At 41.4% G+C, this 20,975-nt stretch overlaps 1 protein-coding gene across 1 annotated transcript; it reads right to left on the bottom strand.

Annotated features, from left to right (window-relative positions):
- Positions 1 to 905: 905 nt before the first annotated feature.
- Positions 906 to 20,400, bottom strand: spag5 (sperm associated antigen 5). Its single transcript, XM_079500312.1, has 26 exons — positions 20,284 to 20,400; positions 18,479 to 18,548; positions 18,265 to 18,390; positions 15,474 to 17,778; positions 14,693 to 14,828; positions 14,232 to 14,427; positions 13,559 to 13,675; positions 12,302 to 12,394; positions 11,800 to 11,934; positions 11,409 to 11,528; positions 11,088 to 11,180; positions 10,864 to 10,998; positions 10,648 to 10,741; positions 9,611 to 9,758; positions 9,074 to 9,124; positions 8,082 to 8,256; positions 7,689 to 7,822; positions 7,173 to 7,341; positions 6,862 to 6,973; positions 6,090 to 6,306; positions 5,605 to 5,737; positions 4,913 to 4,993; positions 4,557 to 4,706; positions 3,839 to 3,913; positions 2,300 to 2,380; positions 906 to 1,216 (listed from the first exon to the last, which is right to left on the bottom strand). The coding sequence occupies exons 2-26, from the start codon at positions 18,515 to 18,517 to the stop codon at positions 1,145 to 1,147; spliced, it is 5,187 nt and encodes a 1,728-aa protein (XP_079356438.1). The 5' UTR covers positions 18,518 to 18,548; positions 20,284 to 20,400; the 3' UTR covers positions 906 to 1,144.
- Positions 20,401 to 20,975: the final 575 nt, after the last annotated feature.

The following is a 20,975-nucleotide window of genomic DNA, read 5'->3' as shown; positions in this document are numbered from 1 at the left end:
GTTTCCCTTCTCCATGGTCAGCTGTGGCCTCTCCCACTGTGCAGTCTCTCGGGCACACAGGAGATATTTCATCTTCATCCTGGCCTATAAGTGCCATGTATTTGAGGAATGGTGTGAAACATCAGATTATTTCATTCCAAGCCTGAACTGTTCCGATTCTCTTCTTTCTACAGGAGCCGTTAGATAAAGGTACAGGCTTTTCTACCATTAAGGTGCATCTGGCAGGTAGCTATATCAGCCTGTCATGTAGGTTTTAAAGACATAACAGTGGCTCAACAACACCCCCTTGTGTCATTTTATGAGAGTGTATGGCCGTCTCGTTCCATCATGGGATTTAATCTTAGTAGCCTTACTAGGCTACTGGAGGCACTTTTCTTTAACCTCCTCTCGAGAGCACCGGAGATTACATATGCTAAGGTCTGACCGATTGTTTCATTGGGTAAGCCTCATAGTGACAAGCCCGTCAGAAAGTGACGTCTCTCGCACTAGATCGTGGATTGCTCTAGTCTAGTCTACACAAGCAAGGGGTTAGCAGCCTCCTGCAGGGGTGCGAGCACATTCCACCAGAGGAATGGAAACATATTGTGCCATTTTAAGGGATTTACTATCAAAGATGTGCTGCAGCAAGTTAACTTTTGCAAGAATGTATGTCACTGCACCATCACAGGCACATACGATCCTGAGCACGAGCTCTCGCAATAGTGAGACATGAAATCAATATTTAAAAGAGAACTTTAATTAGATTACTTACGCAACCCCGGTGTTTCACAAAAACACCCTAATTCCCTAACGCAAGGAAGGTGTGCACATTTTCAAATATGAGATATCCCTCATCGAGCCTTAACTTCAGGCAAATGACTAAAACAATGTTCAGGTTCCTAACGTGGTTGAGCAAAGCACAACGATCACATGACAAACTGTAATTTATTCGTATTTCTTAAATACACAACACAAAATAACAGGATCAATTATTAGTTGATGTCTAAATTCAGCACAATAGCCATTACAGTACATACTATACATTTAGAAAAAGGTCAGGGTGCCTGCCTGGTTGCTCACAACAACTTGGGTTAAAAAAATCCAACTTTCTCTGCCCTTGGTGACTCTAGTCTCTACACAGACTAAAACAATCGTAAAAAGGTCATCAACCAACATATTTAAGAAGCTGTTTCAGCGGCTCACAACTGTCGACTACTTCTGGCACCGACAGCAAGGTCTGTAAAGGAAAAAAGAAAGCATTGTTCTCTAAAGTAGCCATGTAGGGTTTCACTGATGTGAAAAGAAAACACCTTGCAAACTGTCGGTACAATACTGTACAGTTATACAGTGTTCATTCACTGATACTTGTACGTGATAAACCGACTTACTAATTATTTAGTTATCAATCATTAACACTAGTTACAGCTGTCATGTGCCGGTTTTAAACCTGTAAAATCCCAGGTGTACACACATTCACCTTCATTTGGAATTTTACAAATAATAAATGTATGCATTTGCAGCATTAGTTGCCAAGCAGTGTAACTACTAACCAACCATTTAAGGCAAGTGGTAAAATAGAATAAAATGGGGAAAAGGGGCAGGGTACAACACTATTTTTGTTGTTTTTTCTTCTTTGCAATTATTTGTTCGGCCCAAAATATTGTGTTTATTGTCATTAGTCAGTCACAAGAGATGGCTTTGTCCATGGCTTACAGATCTTTTTGAAACGACTATGGGAAAAATGCATGGGAAATTCTTTTCCGGGCCTGTCGTCGTCATGAAAGGGGGCAGGGCTGCGACGCTCTATTGACCATCACGTTCCTTTCCTCCGTAGAGGATTTCATTATCAGCTATAATGTTGTAATAGTCCAATATAGACTTACCACCAGGATCATGGTGCTATATGCTCCTGTACAAGCCTTGCCTGTATGCAATCACTTTAGTTTTAAGAAAAACATGTTTAACTGCAATCTCACTGGGAAATACTTCAGTACCCACAACGCAAAATCGTAACACCCATCGACGTATCCGATTGGTGGGGCTCACGTACGTTACTATGGAAAGGTTTATGGTGGCACTGGTTGGGCAAAAGTCCTCTCCCTCCATCCACTACCGTTGGAAAAACTTTTTTCAGTTGCCTCATATTGATATTTGATGTATATTGATAATTGTTTTAAACTTGCGTCTTAGTCAAAAGGAAACGTCTCTGGTGCAGTATAGTGACTGGGCATGTGCTTTTTCCAAAAATGGGATATTTTGTTTAGCAAACTCAGCCAGGAGGCGGAAAAAGGCCACAAGGCTGACAGGGTAAATCTCTCACCTTTCTGACTTTATTGAGCATGCTGTCCAACATTTGGAGCTCCTTCAGCGACCTCTGATCGTTAGCTTGGTGGATGATTTGCTGCAGAAAACATGAAAAACAAATATTTATTGACACCAGTAATGAAACGTCAATGAGATACCAGTCACCATGCAAGAAGAGGAAGTGGTGGTATACTGGATTTTTAAGTATACCTCATTTATTTAAAATATCAGCATGTGACAAAAACAAAACTGTGCAATTAAGTTTCACCACAACTCAACCCATTGGGTTCATATTAAGTAGTACCTAGTATCACTGTCAAAGGTACTGTATCTTATATACAGTACTTAAGGGTTGTCCCTGACTAAGAATTTTGTCATTTTAACTTATGAATGTTTTAAAAGGGCACTTCCAAACTGGCATGAATAATGGGTGTAAAATAGTTCGAACCAGTGCTGATTATTTCGTTAGGACCCACTACAGTGGTGTTCGATACGAACTTAACCGGGATGTGGAAACCTCTACTTCAATGCTCTACGAGTTTCTTAGCCATTAGCCAGTTATTCTGTCTCATATAGAAGACCCAAGGTAATACAAGCCATTCAAGGTATATGGGTTGTAAAGCCAGACACCTTGATTCGTATATGTTGACCTGTTGGAGATACCGCGTGCGTTGCCTGGAATCTCAGGTTTAGAAGCCATGGGAGCCGCCTTTTATGCTGTGCAAGTCTAGTGTTACGATGATGTCACCACTGTGTATATCCATCTTTGGAGTTTCTACATTAATCTGATGTCAGCGCTGGATAGCGCTGTTGTCTCCATATATGGGACTATGGGTTATCCCATATATGGAACTCTAAGTGAAAGCCTTCGCAACAATGGGTATTAGGGAGGGATGACCTAATGGCCTCAAACCCATAGATCTGCATATATGGAGCTGACCAATCCCTTGACTCCTTCAAAACCACCCTCAAAGGGCACCTATGGACGGCTGCAATTCGAAACTGGCCCCTGCAAAATCTGAATTTTCAATCAATCAAACCTGTTCTGACATTCCATATGTTGATCCTTCCCCATCCATCCTCTTCGATGTCTCCCTTTTGACTGATACCTGTCCATTCAAACTCTAGACGGGCCGCCCCAAAGTTATTAGTGCAGCCGCGCCCGGCAGCCGGCGAAAACTAGAGTCAAACCCTGTACACTGTACAATCATCAAACCCTGTACACTCAAGACACTGCCCCCGCTGCCACCCTTACATCTCCATATATGGTGCTGACCTATTCTGACATTCCATATGTTGATCTGACCTCATCAAACCCTGTACACTCAGTGACGTCACCCAGGCGGATGCTTGCACGCCCTCAGGGTGTCTTACTGGTATATATTTCAATGATGATTTTGGCTTTTCTGCCTTTATTGATAGTATCAACTGAAGACAGACAGGAAAGAGGGAGAGAGAGAAGGGGAGAGACATGCAGCAAAGGTCGTCATGAACGGGACTCACTCAATGATGTGTATAATAATAATAATAATTTTAATAATAATAGTCAACTTACATGTCTTTGGGCTCTGTCCAGGAGCTTGGCTCTAGATTGCTCTGCCTCTTGCAGGCTTCTCTTCAGTCTCTCCACCTGGGGACAGAGTGAAAGACAGGTAGTGCATGTTAGACAGCGAGTATGGAGACTGGGTGGATCAGGGTGGATTTGTGGTTACTGGGAATGCTCTGTATTTAACAAACAATGGGTTGGTCGCGGGGAAATATATATTTTTGTGTGCGTATACTTTTCCTACACTACTTTATTATTTACCCCCAAAAATAGTTTGTTAATTCTAAAGTACAGGGTAAACTGTTGCGCCCTTATTTGTCCTTTGTGACAGGTTGACTGCAGATGCGGTGGTCTCAAAAACAGTTCTATATCACTGATATACCAAACGTTTGCGAATTTTAACCTCACTTTGAGCACAAGAGCACTTAGCATTTAAGAGCATTTAAAAATAAATTCTATTGTTTATGCAGCGAGTTAGTCTTTTTCTGCATGACAGTTTTCCTTTAAGTTGTGTATTTTCGTATTGTAACTTAAGTTCAGGAGACTTTCTCTTTTGGGTCTCAAGCTGAAAACGTTTGGAGACCCCTGATATAAAACAAAGGGTCAGATGAGTCAGATGGGTCAGGAAGAGAAGGAGAGGTATAATTGCTAATCAATGTCGACTTGCTTTTGTGTTCACATGCGTTTGTAAAATATCTACAAACTAACACAAATGAATGAAGTGTACCTCTTGCAGTAGGCCAATCTTCTCGTCCATGAAGTGTACCGGGTTTGCCGATAGGCTACTAGCTTTCTTTAGCTCCTCCCTCAGTGCACGAGACTCCACCTGGGACTGCTGGAGAGACTGGCGAAGATCAGTCACCTCCTTGCGCAACTCCTGCATGAAACAGAGAAAAGACAACCATTTTCAACCAACTGTCACTGTGGTACACAATGTGGGCCAAATTAAATTCTAGTCTGTGTTACCCAGGGAATTTCTCACTATGGATATAACAATACATTCAACGCATTTGACATACTAATAATGTCTGCTCAAAGTAAAACAATGTGAAGACATTTAATACTACTGTATCAGTCACTTACAGTATTGTCAGTTTTGAATTGATTGAGAAGCTCCCTGGTTTCATCTATTTCTGTGCACAGCTGTGTTATCATCTTCTCATCCTGTGTCAAAAGGGAGATAGAGGCTCTTGCATTTAAAGGTATTTAGCACACATTTCTATCAATGACTTTCCAAAACCTTTTCAAAATATTTAACCCAATTTCGAGGCCTATATAACAATCAATCACCGCAATAATGAGTCTCTTACTCCTATTTGCAATGCCCAAAGACAGGTTGTATAGCAAAAATAAAGCATAGAATGGTATAATTCCAGTCCAAATTTTGTGCCAAATCTTTTTATCACAAGCACGTTGTGAGCTTGTAGATCTGTTGTTTTTTTGTCACGCCTGGAACAGATTAAGCTGCAATCACACTGCCCGTTATATCAATAACCAAAAACATGCATATCCAAATATTTTTTCCAGGACCTTTGATAAGTTCCTGGACCCTTAATGAATTCCAAACCTTTTGAAAAAGGACCAGGACTGGAAAATGTTTTTTCTAATTCCAAAATATTTCCAAGGATTTCATGACTGTGGGAACCCTGTACAGTGTGCAGCATTAGAGAAAGCTTTATTTCCTGGATGATCAATAGCATTAACAACCATTATAGTAAGAAGAACTAAGGCCAAAGCTGCAGTGCTCACACACATATTGTATAAATGACCTCTACCTTTGCTTTGTGCTGCAGGGCCAGGCTGCCTTTCTCCAGCTGACTCTGCAGACGCCTCAGCTGTTCCTCAACCTCCTCAACCTCAGACTGGTGTCTGCTGGTCTGGGCGTGGAGCTCCCCCTGCAGGCCACAGCTGGAACAACAACCATAATCTCAGCATTAAGAAAAATAATAAAAATACAATACGAATAAAACCTGTGACAGTGGGTGTCTGGGTTTACATTTATTTTCAAGTAAAATGAGTACTAGTGATTTCTAATGTTCTCAAGTCACATTAAGATTATTACCATAATCATTAGTCACAATTAGTCTCCTGGGAACAAAATTACCGTTTATTTATAATTCTTCTACAGTATCAAATACTGCCAAATGCAACAGCTTGTAAACGCGGAAACAATTTACACAACAATGGACTCATCAAATAGGGGTAATGGCAGGAAATATCCCATCTCCGACAGAAAGATGCACAGACAAGCAAAACCTACATGGTGTTGTGTAGCTCCAGCAGCCGTGTGTTCTTGTGGCGTTTGACCTGCTCGAGGGTGGACACCAATTCACTGACGGTGTTCTCCATGTCGGCCAACAGCATCACCACGTTGCTCTGCTCCTCCACCTCCTGCTTCACTCCCTCCTCACGGGTCACGGGCACGCGGGTGAAGGCGCTCGTCTCACTGAACAAACCTTCACTGACCTCCGGGGAGTCTGAGCACAATGAATACAGTGCAAATTTAGTTTATTATTTCCACATTTTTATAGACTCATCCATTTGTAGCAACTCATCCAGATTGTATCAGTGGCACTAAGCGCAACACAGGACAAACAATGCCCACAGGATTTAAGAGGTAGAAACCATCTCATCCGACCGAAAAAGGGCAAATAAATAATTGCAGGATTGGTCAATTTAAAGCCACAAATTTAAAACCTTATGTAGTAGCAGTCTAGCAGAGAATGCATTCAAGCAATATGTAATTGTTATATAGAGGCATTGGGTTTTTTTATATGCTGCCACAAAGAAGTTTTTTATATGCTGCTCCAGAAGTCAAAACATCATACGTTTATGATGTTACAGTACAAATCAATGCACACTCTGACATTCCTATTTTTGTATCAAAAACATACCAAAATGTGGCCCTAGTACTGTACCAAATCAAGACAATCTGTTCATTTGTTTTACAACCGTAGTGTAATAGGTCATTAGTTAACGGTGTAGTACTGTAACTGCTGGGATATCAGGAGTTGCCATGTTTGTGTCTGTACCCATCTCAGTGGTCAATGCCTTCATAATGCTGTCCACAAAGGAGAGGGGGGGATGGCGACGTTCAGCAGTAGCAGATGACTGGGGTCCTTCATCCTTGCAGTGTTCTGGTTTCTGGAAAGTTAAAATCCATAATTTAAAATCTTGCAGAAAGAGGTACAGGGGGAAATTCAAGTCTAAATGTCTATCACTAAATTCACTGAAAATAGCCAGCGGTAGCCGCTATTTAGAGATGTGTGACGACTTGAGTACAACCATTGTGTTTGTTTGGTTTGGTCTTCATAGGCCTTAGTAGTAATCTTGTCTGCGTTACCATCTCATGAAGTGCTGCATGGAGGTCGTTGGTGACTCCTCTGAGTGTGTGGTGGAGCAGGGTGACATCATTGCCAGCCTGGGCCAACTGTCCCCCCAGTTCCTGTTGAACAGCAGCGGTTCTGGATCTCGCAGCCTCCATCTCTGTCTGCAACTCATCCCTCTCAAGCCTGTCGAAACACACACACAAATTATTCATTTCTCATTGAGAACCCAGTAGGTCATTTTAAGTTAATTCAGTGCAATGTGACTACTCCCTCAGCAGCCACTGTCAAAGGTGCCACAGAACAGCAGGTAACCTCTAACTAAACTGTAGAAGACAGTGATTGCACTAGGCAGGTCCAGTGTGAGAATGTGTAATTATTTGATTTGAACAACAGAGAGAATACAACACACACACGCACGATGACAGATAGCTGTTGTAATATGAAAGTAAATAGTTGGAATGTGTTGGAAAAGAGCTTTTGAAAAAAGAAGGTTCATACGTGGCAGTCACAAAATGTTTAAGGCGGCTTACTGAAGATGACTGAGAGCTGCTTTCAGGTCCTCACACTGGATGTTCCTCTCCCTGAGGCCCTGCAGATGGCTCCGGAGGGAAGCTTCCGTCTCTGCAACCTGATCTCTGGTCATCTGATTCTCCATCTGCATGAACTGACCCAAACACACAACAGCAGATTATAGCATAAAACAATCACCCTGAAGACATTTAAATTAAATTGTGTGATTCCTCTGCCAGACAGAAGTGATATAGAAGTCAAATCAATCTGTATTCAAGAGACAAAGATTCCAGAGCAGCCCGTTTGGACTGAGATGGTGATGCCCATTTCTGCACTAATTGTTTTCAGTTAATTTCCATCTGGCAGATGACAGTGTAAAATAGATACTCTCTCAAAGATAGACACACTCCTACCTCGTTCTCCTCCTTGAACATTCTGAGCTGTGAGTGGACGTCTTTTAGCTCTTCAATCTGTAGGCTTTGTGTATGAGAGAAGGTCTGCAGCTGTCCTCGCTGCTCCTCACTGTGGGCCAGAGACTGACTCAACTCACACACACGCTGCTCTGACTGGGACAAAGATACCGCCAACCTACAAACAAACACCAAGGAAATAGCATTTAACAAAATTCTCAATATGTTGTTGCAGTAAGGCAAAAACAATATATATATATAGAAAATGAGAGCTCCTCGGAGCACAGATCTCCGGCTCTGCCAGGTCAGGTAGGTTGTTATTGTGGGCCAGCAATGTTGATGGAATATGAAAAATAATAATAATACAAATACAAAACAAAAAAAACGGGTAGATCCGGCTTGATCACATGACTAGAGATAATATGTACCGATTTGCTAGCTAACGTCAAAAATGTTTTGCAAAAATCTGGTGGCACTAGGGGTCGGCGATATGGTGATAAATATCATTGAGACAATACAATGTCTCCACGGTATGCCTTTTCAGAGATATTGTATATATCGTGATACAGGAAAGCAAATTCTATGATTTGGAGTTCTATACCTTAATTTATACTTTATATTTATACTGTAGAACGGCGGTTTTGTTTTCTGTATTTTGGTCTAAATGGTCTGTTACTCCTTTTTCTTTTAGTTTTTGTTACCTTGTAGGTGGTTGTACTGACAAATAACCATGGAAATCAACATGAAAAGTAATTGTGATAACATTGTGCATTGTGGGGTTGAAAGACTGATATTATATTTTTCCATACTGCCCACCCCTAGGTGGCACTGTAACAGGCCGATCTGAACAATTTGGGGCAGAGGTTCTGTTCTGGCATCCAGGGAGTATCATGTCGATCGGCCACAATGAGACCTAAAGTACATTTGATGAGATCCTCTCCAATAGTAATGGATAGGAATTGCATTCTGAGAGAAACGGAATCATTATTACTCACTCATCTGCTCTTGCGTTGGCTTGCTTGACATCCTCCCATGACTTCTGCAACCTGACACAAAACTAGTGCTTAAAAAACACAAGTAAACAAACGCATTGCAAAGGAGCAGTAACCTGTGTTCCCAAGGCCAGAGCTAAATGCTGTGACTGAGTGACACACCAAGCAATCATCGGGTCACCGATAAGCATCTGTCTGTAGAATTCCTCTAACACAAGGTGCACAACAGTGTCATCAGCTGACCATTGGTGCAGTGTGTCAACAGTCTCCACAAAGCTACTTATTAAACACATTTCACATGACATCTGACAACTGATATCCCAAAGTTGTAGTTAGGACAAGTCAGTTTGGTATGTACTGTAGGGGCCTTAAGAGAGTTTTGTGTAGGGGCCTTAAGAGAGGCCGTGCCAATTCTACTAGGTAGATCAATTTGCATGGTATCTAAATAATTATTTTCCTAAATAGTGAATGGAAACATCCCAAGCATAATAACAGTTGTCAAAACAGCATCCACTCAAGTTTCAGAAAAGGTGATCTTACTTGGTAACATGTTCATCAAGTCGTTTCTCCAGGAAGGCAAAGGACTCCATGTAAGAGGAGACCGTGGTATTGAGTTCAGTAACCTTCCTCTCCAACATGGCTCGCTTCTCTTCACCCCCACTCAGTTTCTCATGCAGCACACCCAACTCTGAAAGTAAAGTAAGTAGACAAGTTAGGTGTACCGTCGTCTCAAAACTATTTGGGAAAAGACAGTTACTTAGTACTGCTAGCTCATTCAAAGTTATTTTTCAGCCTAATTATCTGGCTCAATATGATAAAACAATTATTTATTATTATTATTATTATCATCATCATCCATGATTATTTTCATCTGAAAGGTTGTATCACTGTTGTGTTCAAGAAATCACAAATTATACTGTAAATTAGTCCACCTCCGCTCCATCGCCAAAAAACCTTTCCACACACAACCTCGAAATAGTCATCCATTATAGGACCCCCTCTAAAACGAGATGCTGCATCTCAAGGGGCCATCCTCTCAATACAATTTTGACAAATTCCATGCAGTCATATCATCCCGTCTAGATTATTGTAACTCTACACCGGAATTAGCCAGTCATCCTTATCCCGTCTCCAAACTGGTGATAAACACGGCTGCCAGACTCCTGACTGGCATCAGGAGGAGAGATCATATCACCTGTCCTGGCCTCTCTCCACTGGCTGCCGGTCCGGTTCAGAATTCAATTCAAAACCATTATTTTTACATACAAAGCACTAAACGGACTGGCACCCTCCTACATCTGACCTCCTATCATAATCCCTCCTCCCTTAACATTCTCAAAACATTCTTATATTCACAAGCCTTTTAGTCCCCCTGATGCTCTTGCACTTTTATACATAGGATTGCCTTGTTGCTTTTAAACTGCACTTAACGTTTTTATTTTCTACTGTACCATATGCATTGTTTTTATTGCTTTACTTTACACTGGTGAATTGCATTGCACTGTATTGTATTGTTTTTCTCTGACCGGTGAAGCACTTTGGTACGATGAGTCGTTTGAGTCTTTTCAATACTGTACCTGAGGTCATGATGGTCAACTGGAGTTTCAGATCTCCAATCTCCTGAGTGGCATCATGAAGATTCAAATTAACCTGGTCCAGCTCCTCTTGAACCTGCGGATTTAATCAACATTTTAAAGACATTTTTGTATCTTGTAGTAGTGGATTCCTTGCTTAAGAGCTCTCCTAGGAAGCTCTTCATAGAGTATCCCACATGATTGAGAAAACATCCTGACCTGTTCTCGTGCCCCTTCAGCTTGGTTTCTCTCGGTCAGACTCCGGTCTCTCTCACTCAGGGCAGCTGCTGCCTTCTCATTCAACTTCACAAGCATTGGAATGCTCTTCTGGAGAAGGCTTCGGGCTGCTTGGAGCTAGTATCAAATACAAATATTATGTTGGTTTTACATTATGAACAACAATAATAATAATAATTAATAATAATATTAAAATGTTGCCCTACCTCTCCAGTGAGAGTGGTGTGATCACTGGTGGTTGTAGTTAAAAGCTCAGATGCTGAATTGAGGGACTCCACATAGGCCTTGTTTAGTGCAACCTGCATAGATAATGGAGAACACACTCACAGCTAGGCTAGGGGCTCACAATGTGCTGTGATTCCGTGAAGTGATGTATTGCACAATGGTTGTGTAAAATATCTAAAATATTCTATCTACAAGCTCGCAACAAAATACAGGGTTATGCGATTAATGAGTCCAATCAATTACAAATAAAAATATGTAATAAATAAAAAACGATGAAAGTAAGATAGAAGCAGAATCTTCACCTGCTCTGGGTAAGTCTTGGTCAAAGCAGCCATGAGGTCCTTTTGAGAGCCCAAACTCTCCTCCAGCTGGGAGATCTGCTTTGCACTGTGTTCTCTCAGTTGCTCCATCACACTGAAGGCCTGGAAAGAAAACCACAGCACACTTTAGATTTTAATGCACCTCAAAGAATTTGTTAACCTTGAAAGGAATACTCATCTATTCTCCACCAGGAACGGCATCTTACAAAATACATACTTTGTGCGGAATCTGATGGCAATTTCACATTCAGGTACTGTCATTTCTATACCATACACAAAAAGGAGATATTTTCTTATATATTTAGAAGTTGCAGTAGTCTGTATAGGTAGTAAGTAGTAGAAGTCAAACGGGTTGTGGTGTTTTGGGACTTGCCACATCTTTGGCTGTGAAAGCCTCCTCCATTTGCTGCCTCATGTCCCCTCTCTCCTGCAGTGTGTCACGGACCTTCTGAATCATCCGTGTCTGTGACTCCTTCACTTTGGCACACAGGGATCTCATCTGACCATACTGCGCAAAGGCAATATACAAGTCAATTAGACTCACCTAATACAAGCTAAGTACTAAAATGTACAATAACAGTACTAATAAGTCATGTCTAGTGTGCAGGTTTATTTTTTATTTACTATACCATCTATTCTTCTGCCATATTTCCCCACCCTCTTTATAGAAAAAGGAGATAGGCTCCTGCTCTATGGGTCTCATGGCTCGACAAGGCTTTTACCATGCAGAAATGATATCATTTTATTGTTCAGTAAGGAATTTACGGATAAGAATCGTTCAGTTTGTCGTTTCTCCTCCAAGATCTTTTCTATCTATCAATTACACAAATTTAGGAACAATATTCCAGCAGAAGTGATAGTTAATTTATCCTTACCTGTGTGACAAGGCTTTCGTGGTCCTCTCTGACCACATCCCCTGTGTGTTTCATGTTGGCAAGAGCTGCTTCTGTGTCAGTTGTTAAAGAGGTCTTGCAGCACACAAACAAAAAAGAGATAAACAATTTCATACTTTTCATAATAAAAACTATAGTAAAATACGCACATCACTTCATGGAGGTGCTGGGTTCAAAAAGTAACATAGGAAAAGAGAGGAAGCCGCACACTCATATGCTCCGAAGGATAAGTTTATTGACGACGTTTCGAGCCAAGGCTCTTCATCTGGTCAAACTCTTCCTTTTCATAATGCAATGTTGTAAACATAAGATATGTTTACAACATAACTTTCATCATGCATATGTTCCAAACGGCTTTGTTTTTATCCCACGGTTTTGTAACCCATTATTTCACCCAGTGTCAACTATCTGTGATCCTGGGCTCTACACATCCTCCGCCAACCTGGGGAGAGCAACGGACTGACCTCATGCTTCCTTCAATGCATGAGGAGTCCAAGCTGCTTCTTTTCACCTGACAGGGGGGAGTTTCCCTGGTTGGACGTAGCATGTGGAAGGAACACGTTATTCCAACCAGTTCCTTTGCCCTCCATCAGGCGCCCTGGCTGGCCAGGGGGAGGCAGTTTAGAGACCAGGATTACTGCATGTTTTTTGTGAGGGTACCTACCCTAGGGGACACGGGGAGAACATGCAAACTCCACACAGAAAGGCCCTTAATGGTATAACACGTTATACCATTACAAAATATAATTTCACAGTAGAAAACTTGTGATGAGCCAGTACATTATCATTCATTTTGTAGTTTATTTTACTGCAATTAAATATTAAATATTTTAGATTAAATTGAATAATAAGACACAATCAGCAGCTAAATCAATTAGGAAAATAATCATTATGTTTTGATGGTTTATGAGTGCATTATGAATAGGCCAATTAATGTTTATTTTCCAATTATAGCAATAACATTATGAGCTTGACTGAGACTAACTCAGTCTCAACATATTTTATTACAAAACAAATAATCAAACTGAAGTGAAAATATATTCCATCTTAAGTCATAAGTTACTTGTAGATCTAGCTTATGCTAGATTTATTTATATGGTTGACTATTCATTTGATTTTGTGTGAACATTTATTGAAGGCAAAAAAAATAACAAAATCCCTGGTTGGCATAAAGCACTGTCCAACTGCCCCATTGGACCTCCATTCGCAGCAGCCCTACATGTTAAATGTGTCTCTCACCATGGTACGCCTGGTGTCCTGTATAAACTGAATGAGCTTCTGTAAAGAAGACTCATCCAACTCCAACTCGCCAATCTTGCCCAAAGCCGTAATATACAGGTCTCTGTATGTGGTGGTCTGTTGAAAATGAAAGAAAATGTCCATTTAACTACTGTTACGTACAAGATAAACAAGACAACGTAAGTGATGACCGTTGCACAAGGTGATACACCATGTATCACCTGACTTTGCTGTAGTTGTCTGGCAGATTCCAGATCTTTTAATTGAAGACATTTAGACAATCATGACACATGTATATATACAGTGTATCATTGTTGTTGGGTAGAAACCTTGAATGTCCAAAACGCTTTTAACCTCATTTAAAAATATGTTTTAAAATTGTGAAAATAGCCGATCTTCAAGCTAACAACGCATCGCATAGTGACACGTTGAGCTTGTAAATGTGCCATTTATTATTTCTGTGCGACACTGTTGTACACACACACACACACACACACACACACACACACACACACACACACACACACACACACACACACACACACACACACACACACACACACACACACACACACACACACACACACACACACACACACACACACACACACACACACACACACACACACACACACACACACACACACACACACACACACACACACACACACACCTGGCTGAGTTCAGTGTGTTCAGTCTGCACCATTTGGTCCCTGAGGTCAGAGGGCGCAGGGCCTGTACTGGCAGCAGAGCTGTGTAGCCTGGCTGATGTCAGCTGTTGCACCAGGGCCTCCACCATGATCATAGAGGACCTTAGCCTCTGTTCTAGCTCTTGTTTGGACTGAGACTCCAGGCTGCCGGGGGGTACACTGAGACCAAGGAATGAAAGAGAGACCGGCAGAAACAGTAAGTTGTCGCAAAACAAGTTGTGACATGTGACATTTACATAAGCCTACAGTAGGAACTCCATTTTGATCAAGCCTTCATCAAGTAAAGTTCCTTAGATATTTAGCTTTTGACTTGATGGCATTACATTTCTGTATTTCATACAAATGAACATATTTTAATCAAATCACATTTGTCCATTATGTACCATTACCTAGATTTAACTCTACGTGGGGGAATAATACTCACTTCCATAGGAGAGGATCTGTGATAGTGCAGTTATCAACCATGGAGAATTCCCGCTTTCTTTCAAACTGGCCTGATGTATTTAGACTGTGGTCGACCAGCTTCACAGGACTGGTGCCCACACACATACTGTGGCTCGCTGTGGGAGTGAGTGTGATTGATCAGATTTAAACAATGTCAGATTATCCCTAATCACACTTAGTCTTATGTCAAAGTCTAAATGTCAAAATCACTTGTGTATAATACTTTAACTACTTAAATATTATCTTGTTGCTCAACTTGAATGCCTGTGCATTATTGTTTGCATGTTTACATTTATGTAAACCACGCCTGGATTCCAAAGCAAAACATTTTTGGATAATTGAACACGGCACCTGAATAATTTTGGTTAAAAACATTGTGTGCATTATATCCCTATAGAGCGTCGCAGTCCCGCCCCCTTTCATGACGACGCCAGGCCCAGGAAATGAATCCCAATGCATTTTTCCCATAGACATTTCAAAAAGTATTTATTTAAAGACCTTTTAAGCGTCGTACGAAGCCAACTCGAGTCGTGACAAATCATGACAACAAACACAATATTTTGGACCAAACAAATAATTACAAAGAACAAAACATTGTGTCTATTGTCATGATTTGTCACGACAAGAGTTGGCTTTGTCCGCAGCGTAAACGTCTTTAAATAAATACTTTTTGAAAAGTCTATGAGGAAAATGAGTGGGGATTTCTTTTCCGGGTCTCTCGAGGGGGCGGGACTGCGACGCTCTATAGCGGACAGCAGTACCTGGTGCTGCAGATGGAGCCCGAGCTGAGATGGCAGTTGTGGAGGCACCCAGCTTCCCTGATGCCGTGATGAGGAACTCTGCCATCTGCCTGAGCTGCTGCTGCAGGGGACCATTAGGAATAAATGGAATATCCAACACTACCGGTTCATTCTCTGATTGAGCAGCTGCCGCTACACCGGGCTTCTCCTTTGTATCTCTGACTATGTCTTTGATTGGTGCCATCTGGAGCTTAAAACTGACCCTTTTACCAATTGCTGTGGAGTTAAGTAACGGTCGTGGCATTGGGCTCTCCAAAGGCCCAGGCCAGGGCCCTGAAGGGGGGAACGGAGACAAAACGCTATTTTCCCATTCCACTGCAGACTCTTCAGCCAAGGCTTGAACTAAGGCTGAATCTCTGCTAATCCGTACTCTGGCTTGTGGGGATCCCTTGATGACTGGACTCATGAGCTCAAACTGCAAGGTGTGTGCTACAGAGAGAATCTCTGGCAGTGACATCAGAACATCAGAGTCATTTTCAGCACACAGCTTTTCTAAAGAGTTGGGGAGAAACTGCCCACCATTTCCAGACAATCCCAGAGCACTGTCATTTGCATCGCTGGACTCCAGAGCTACACTTCTTGAAGGCATAGTAATGCCATGTTTTAGATCATTCTCTTGCACCAGTGATGGTGTTGAACTCCCTGGAGCTCTAAGTTCACTGCAGTTCAACTCTCTGTTGTCAAGCAGGTTAACAACTGCATGTAAAGAAACTTGTTTAGGGGTTACTTGAATTGGACAGTTGACATTTACATTATTCACAGACTCATTGAATAATTCTTTTTTCAGTGGAGGTGCACGGACAGCTAATAGGTTGGAATCTAGTACACCGCCATCATTTTCAAAATTACAGTGGCCTGAGTGCAACGTGCTGCTGTCCACATGTAGTTTGGGGGTTTCTTGAATTGGACACTTAAGATCATGATCATTAACAAACTTAAGTGACATGTTTGCCAATGACGTCAAACTGATAGCTCCTGGATCTAGTGCAGCATCTCTTTTCACTTGACAGTGCAGGTTTTCAGATTTGTCATGTATAGGATCCATTGGTATACCAATAAGTGCACCGTCATTGCATGGGAGCTGCTGTAAAATGACCAGCGGTGATGGGAAACCAGATAAAGGGTCATTCCCCTGTGTCAGGTGTGGAACTTCAACATCTCCTTCTGCACACGTGACCGGTTTGAATGTGACATCTTCCTGACTGTCAATTTGGCCATTAGCCAATTGCATACCAATTGGTTCTACCTCATTCAGCTCATCATGACAGCCTGGTAATGGCTCCTGGAATTGGGAAAGATCACAACTTGGAGAGGATGAGCAGTAGGGGTGATCTTTATGCTCATCGCTGGACTGTAGATTAGGGTCTGTCACTAAAATGCTAAAATTCACACTGCAGTCATTTGGCTGGTTACTGCCGTTCATACCCTCATCAATCACTACAGGAACTGTCTCATCTGCTTGCACAGTGTAATCTGCAACCTCAATCTCACCTCCTGTGCAGACAAATGATTTTAAAGTGATATCACATATTCCACTAACAGGTTCTTCAGTACAAGCTGATTCTCCAGAGAACACATCAAGGGGGGCAGTAGAAGTCAGCTCAAGACCTTCACTGTTCCAGTAGGGATGATCTGCATGCTCACCACAGTCATCTACAATGAGGCTTGGAACAACACTGTCATGCAGTAAACTGCATTCTCCAAGCTCTGGCACAGGCAGAGGAATAGTTTCGTCCGATAGCCTGGTGGTGATGTCTGAAACTACAACCTCAACTGACTCGCAGATGACAGATGTAAGCAGGTCTTCTACAAAGCCACTGCAGGCAGTCGGGGAAATTCTCAGAGAATTATCCAAGTTCCCGGAGACTTCACTTGTGCTTGAAGGCTCACTGAGAGGTCCCGTGTTGACATCAATGGACGCAGAATTTCCATCATTAGAACAATAGGGGTGTTCCATGTGGTTGACACTTGAATGAGACATCATGCTGTCCATCATGACTGTATCTTCTGGATCAGAGGGGTTCATTGAAGGCTGATCATGAGGTAGAATAATACTATCTTGTACCACTGTTGAAGGAAGGTCTGAAATCTCCACTTCAACACCAGAGCAGATGAAGGATTTGAATGTTACATCAAGTCCTACAGCTGTCTCAGTGGCAGCGGTACCAATGGTGGGTACTCGGTCAACAGTTAGGTTGGGAGAACAGACATCTGTGATGTTGTGTGGTGGAGAGCTGGTGTGGTGGTCTGGATCATAGAGTACACTCTGTTGGTTAGAAAAAAAATTGGGTGGGAAAATAATTAAAATGTGAGGGTGGCCAGGTGGATCACAGAGCAAGAGCCCATACCACATGTATACGGCTATTGTCTTTCTGGCAGATAACCCCGATTCGTATCTGACCCGAGGCTCTTTACTACATTTAACAGAATCAGAAGAGAGATACCGGAACAAGTTACACGTATGTACCTGTACACAAGCGATAACAATAAAGAACCTTAATTGGCTTGACCATAATCCCCTGTCTACCCCACCTTTCTTATCCAATCTGAATTAAGCATAAAATTACTAATATTGAAGGCTGGACAGGCTGGGCGTATAAAGAATGCATATGCTGTAATTTGGTTTACATTTATAAAAATTGATTCATAGCTTTTGAATGGAACTGTACATACATGTGTATCCAAAACACAATGCCAAGCTCATAATATGGCAAGTAAACCTTCTGACATATGAACTTTCTAAACACCTTACCTTTGTTGTTTTAAAAACATCACTATTTGACAGTGATCTTGGTTTGAACCTGGAAGACGGCATTGAGAGGTCCATTTCATTCTGCACGCTTCTAAGAGGCGTACGCCCTCCTGGTATGGCGGAAGACTAATGACAGAAAAAGAGAAGGAAAATATTATTAGCTCATTTATTATAATTAAATATTGTGTCATAAAAAACAGAGAAGACATCCTACCAATCCTTCCCCAGCTGTGCAGGATTTCCTGAATGGCATTTTGTCCCAGACAAACTATAGGCAGTGGCACCTGCAGGAGAAAATACAGAAAGTCATTCATAAATATATATAATACAGTTTGTGTAAACAGAAAACGCTATATCTATATGCCGCTGCCACTTTGATTGAGTCATTGTGTTTCCTTTGCTTGGTGTTCTGTGTAAAGTACATTGACATTGCCTTGTTGTTGAAACCCAGACTTCCCAAACAACTTCCCTATAAAACAAACTGGTCAGGCTACTACTACTGGGCCTCACTCCCAGAACCCACATCACCCCTGCCCATTTTGATAGGGTTGATGACAGAGTACAGCAACTCGTAATGGGTCTGGTCTACGAAATTCGCTACACCACCAAGATATTGATCGATTGATTGAAGTATTTAACAGTTTGCAGAATTACAGTACATTTCAAGCACAACTCAATACAAAAACTATTAACTGTGAGTGGACGACCCAATAAAGCACTACACTTGTTTACAAGAGGGTCCACCTTGTTCAATTCATCATAACATTTAGATACATACAAATATACATTTCTATATAGCAAAAAAACAGGAAATCATAAAGGAGGTAAAAAGGGAAAATAAATCGTATACAGTGAGGGGGGAAATGGGTGGGTGGGGGGATTCAGATTTTACGGGGGCCAGTTTCGAATTGCAGCCGTCCGTAGGTGCCCTTTGAGGGCGGTTTTGAAGGAGTCAAGGGATTCACATGTCCATATTTTGGTGGCATAGGAGCGAAAATAATTTAGTCCCTTGTTTGTGCCGAATCTGGGTTGCACATGGTTTGTTGCACTCCCTCTGGTGTTGTGGCTGTGGACTTTGTTGACATTAAGGAAGTATTAAGACAGGTACATGGGTACCTTGGTGGTGTATCGAATCTTGTGGACCAGACCCATTGCAAGATGCTGTACTCTGTCCACACCTTAGAGTATAGTCCACACTCACAACACCAGAGGGAGTTCAACAAACCACGTGCAACCCAAATATTTTGATTTCCTGTTTTTCATAGAAGTGTATATTTGCGTCTTTAAATGTTCTGATGAAATGAAAATGGAGGACCCTGATGTAAACAAGTCTTAGTGCTTTTCATGGTTTCGTCCTCAGTTTTTGTATCGTCTTGTCACTGTGCTTTAGTTTGAAATGTACCCATTTATGGACCAGAGCTATGGACCAGAGCTACCATTCTACATACTGTGAATACAAATGTCAATCAAATGTGCTATACAAAATTGCTGTGCCTATTTACAAATATTTTTGTTAAAGCCAAACGTTTTTCAAGAAACTAATATCCTGTTTAGTGCCGTTAGCTTTAGAACTTAAGGTAACTAAAGTAGGCCTACTAGACGTACAAAGGCAAACAGGGAAAATAACGATAGCCAGCCCATTAAGAGAATAGTAGACTACTAGTAAACAGATTTTTTTTCCAGATCAGATTAACCAATGCATTAGTGGTAGTTTAAATGCGTTCATTGCGTTGATACATTTGTGCTCCGCATAAACTAAGCGATCTACAAGCTCACATCGCGTCCCTTTCCACACGCGATGTGAGCTTGTAGATCGGCGATATTCGGCACGCGATATCGTCGTACGACGAAGTATACATCGGGCAGCAAATGAAGCCCGATTTGGTCTCACAATCACTCATCACTCACCGCCGGACGGTACGTTACTTAGACTAACGTTAGTTAGTCTAGCGTAACTTCTTGATAAAAGCTTCACATACATGATCGCCATTGATTTACAGAATAATATGGTAAACAAACCTCCGGTTAACTTCAGAACTCCTGCTTCAGCCTAGTCAACTTCAACCGCTTTTCGTTCAAAACACAAACGGCAGCTCTATGAGTGCGCTACTATTGGTCCATTACATTTCCTTTTCCTGTTGAAACCCAATTCTATGGTTGAAATAAACGCTTCGGTTTAAAATATATTATACTACAGTGCCACCTGCTGTCAAATGTCTTTACTGCAAGTGGTCTTGGTTCATTTCAATGTATCAAAGATATTCAGTCAACCATATAACCACCAGTCGACCATAATATTTATTCAGTCCACTCAGTAGACTAGTGGGATTTCTACTGGTACAGCCGGAGCCAAATATACCTTTATATTCAAAACCTATTATTATTTTTCCATCAAAAGTGAGCTGGTTTGCATGAAACAATACAATAAAATAAATCAATAATCAAATAACCAAAGGACACCAAACTAAGGACAAAAACAGCAGAGGCCTTAGAGCTTCTCTAAAACAAAGACACAATTAATAACTGGTCAATGATTTAAGACAAGCAAACTACAATATGCGCAATATATATCTTACCTCAATGGAAATTCACGAGACTTTCATGAGCTGTATGCAATAATCATCAAGATTAAAACAAAACACTTTATGCAAAATTAATCGAGAATATATGAAAGTTTCACTTTTTGGACCAAGAACTAAATAACATAGTAT

Source organism: Electrona antarctica (genome assembly GCF_951216825.1).
Source record: "Electrona antarctica genome assembly, chromosome: 4".
Lineage (NCBI taxonomy): Eukaryota > Metazoa > Chordata > Actinopteri > Myctophiformes > Myctophidae > Electrona > Electrona antarctica.
This window is presented reverse-complemented; position numbering and strand designations above follow the sequence as displayed.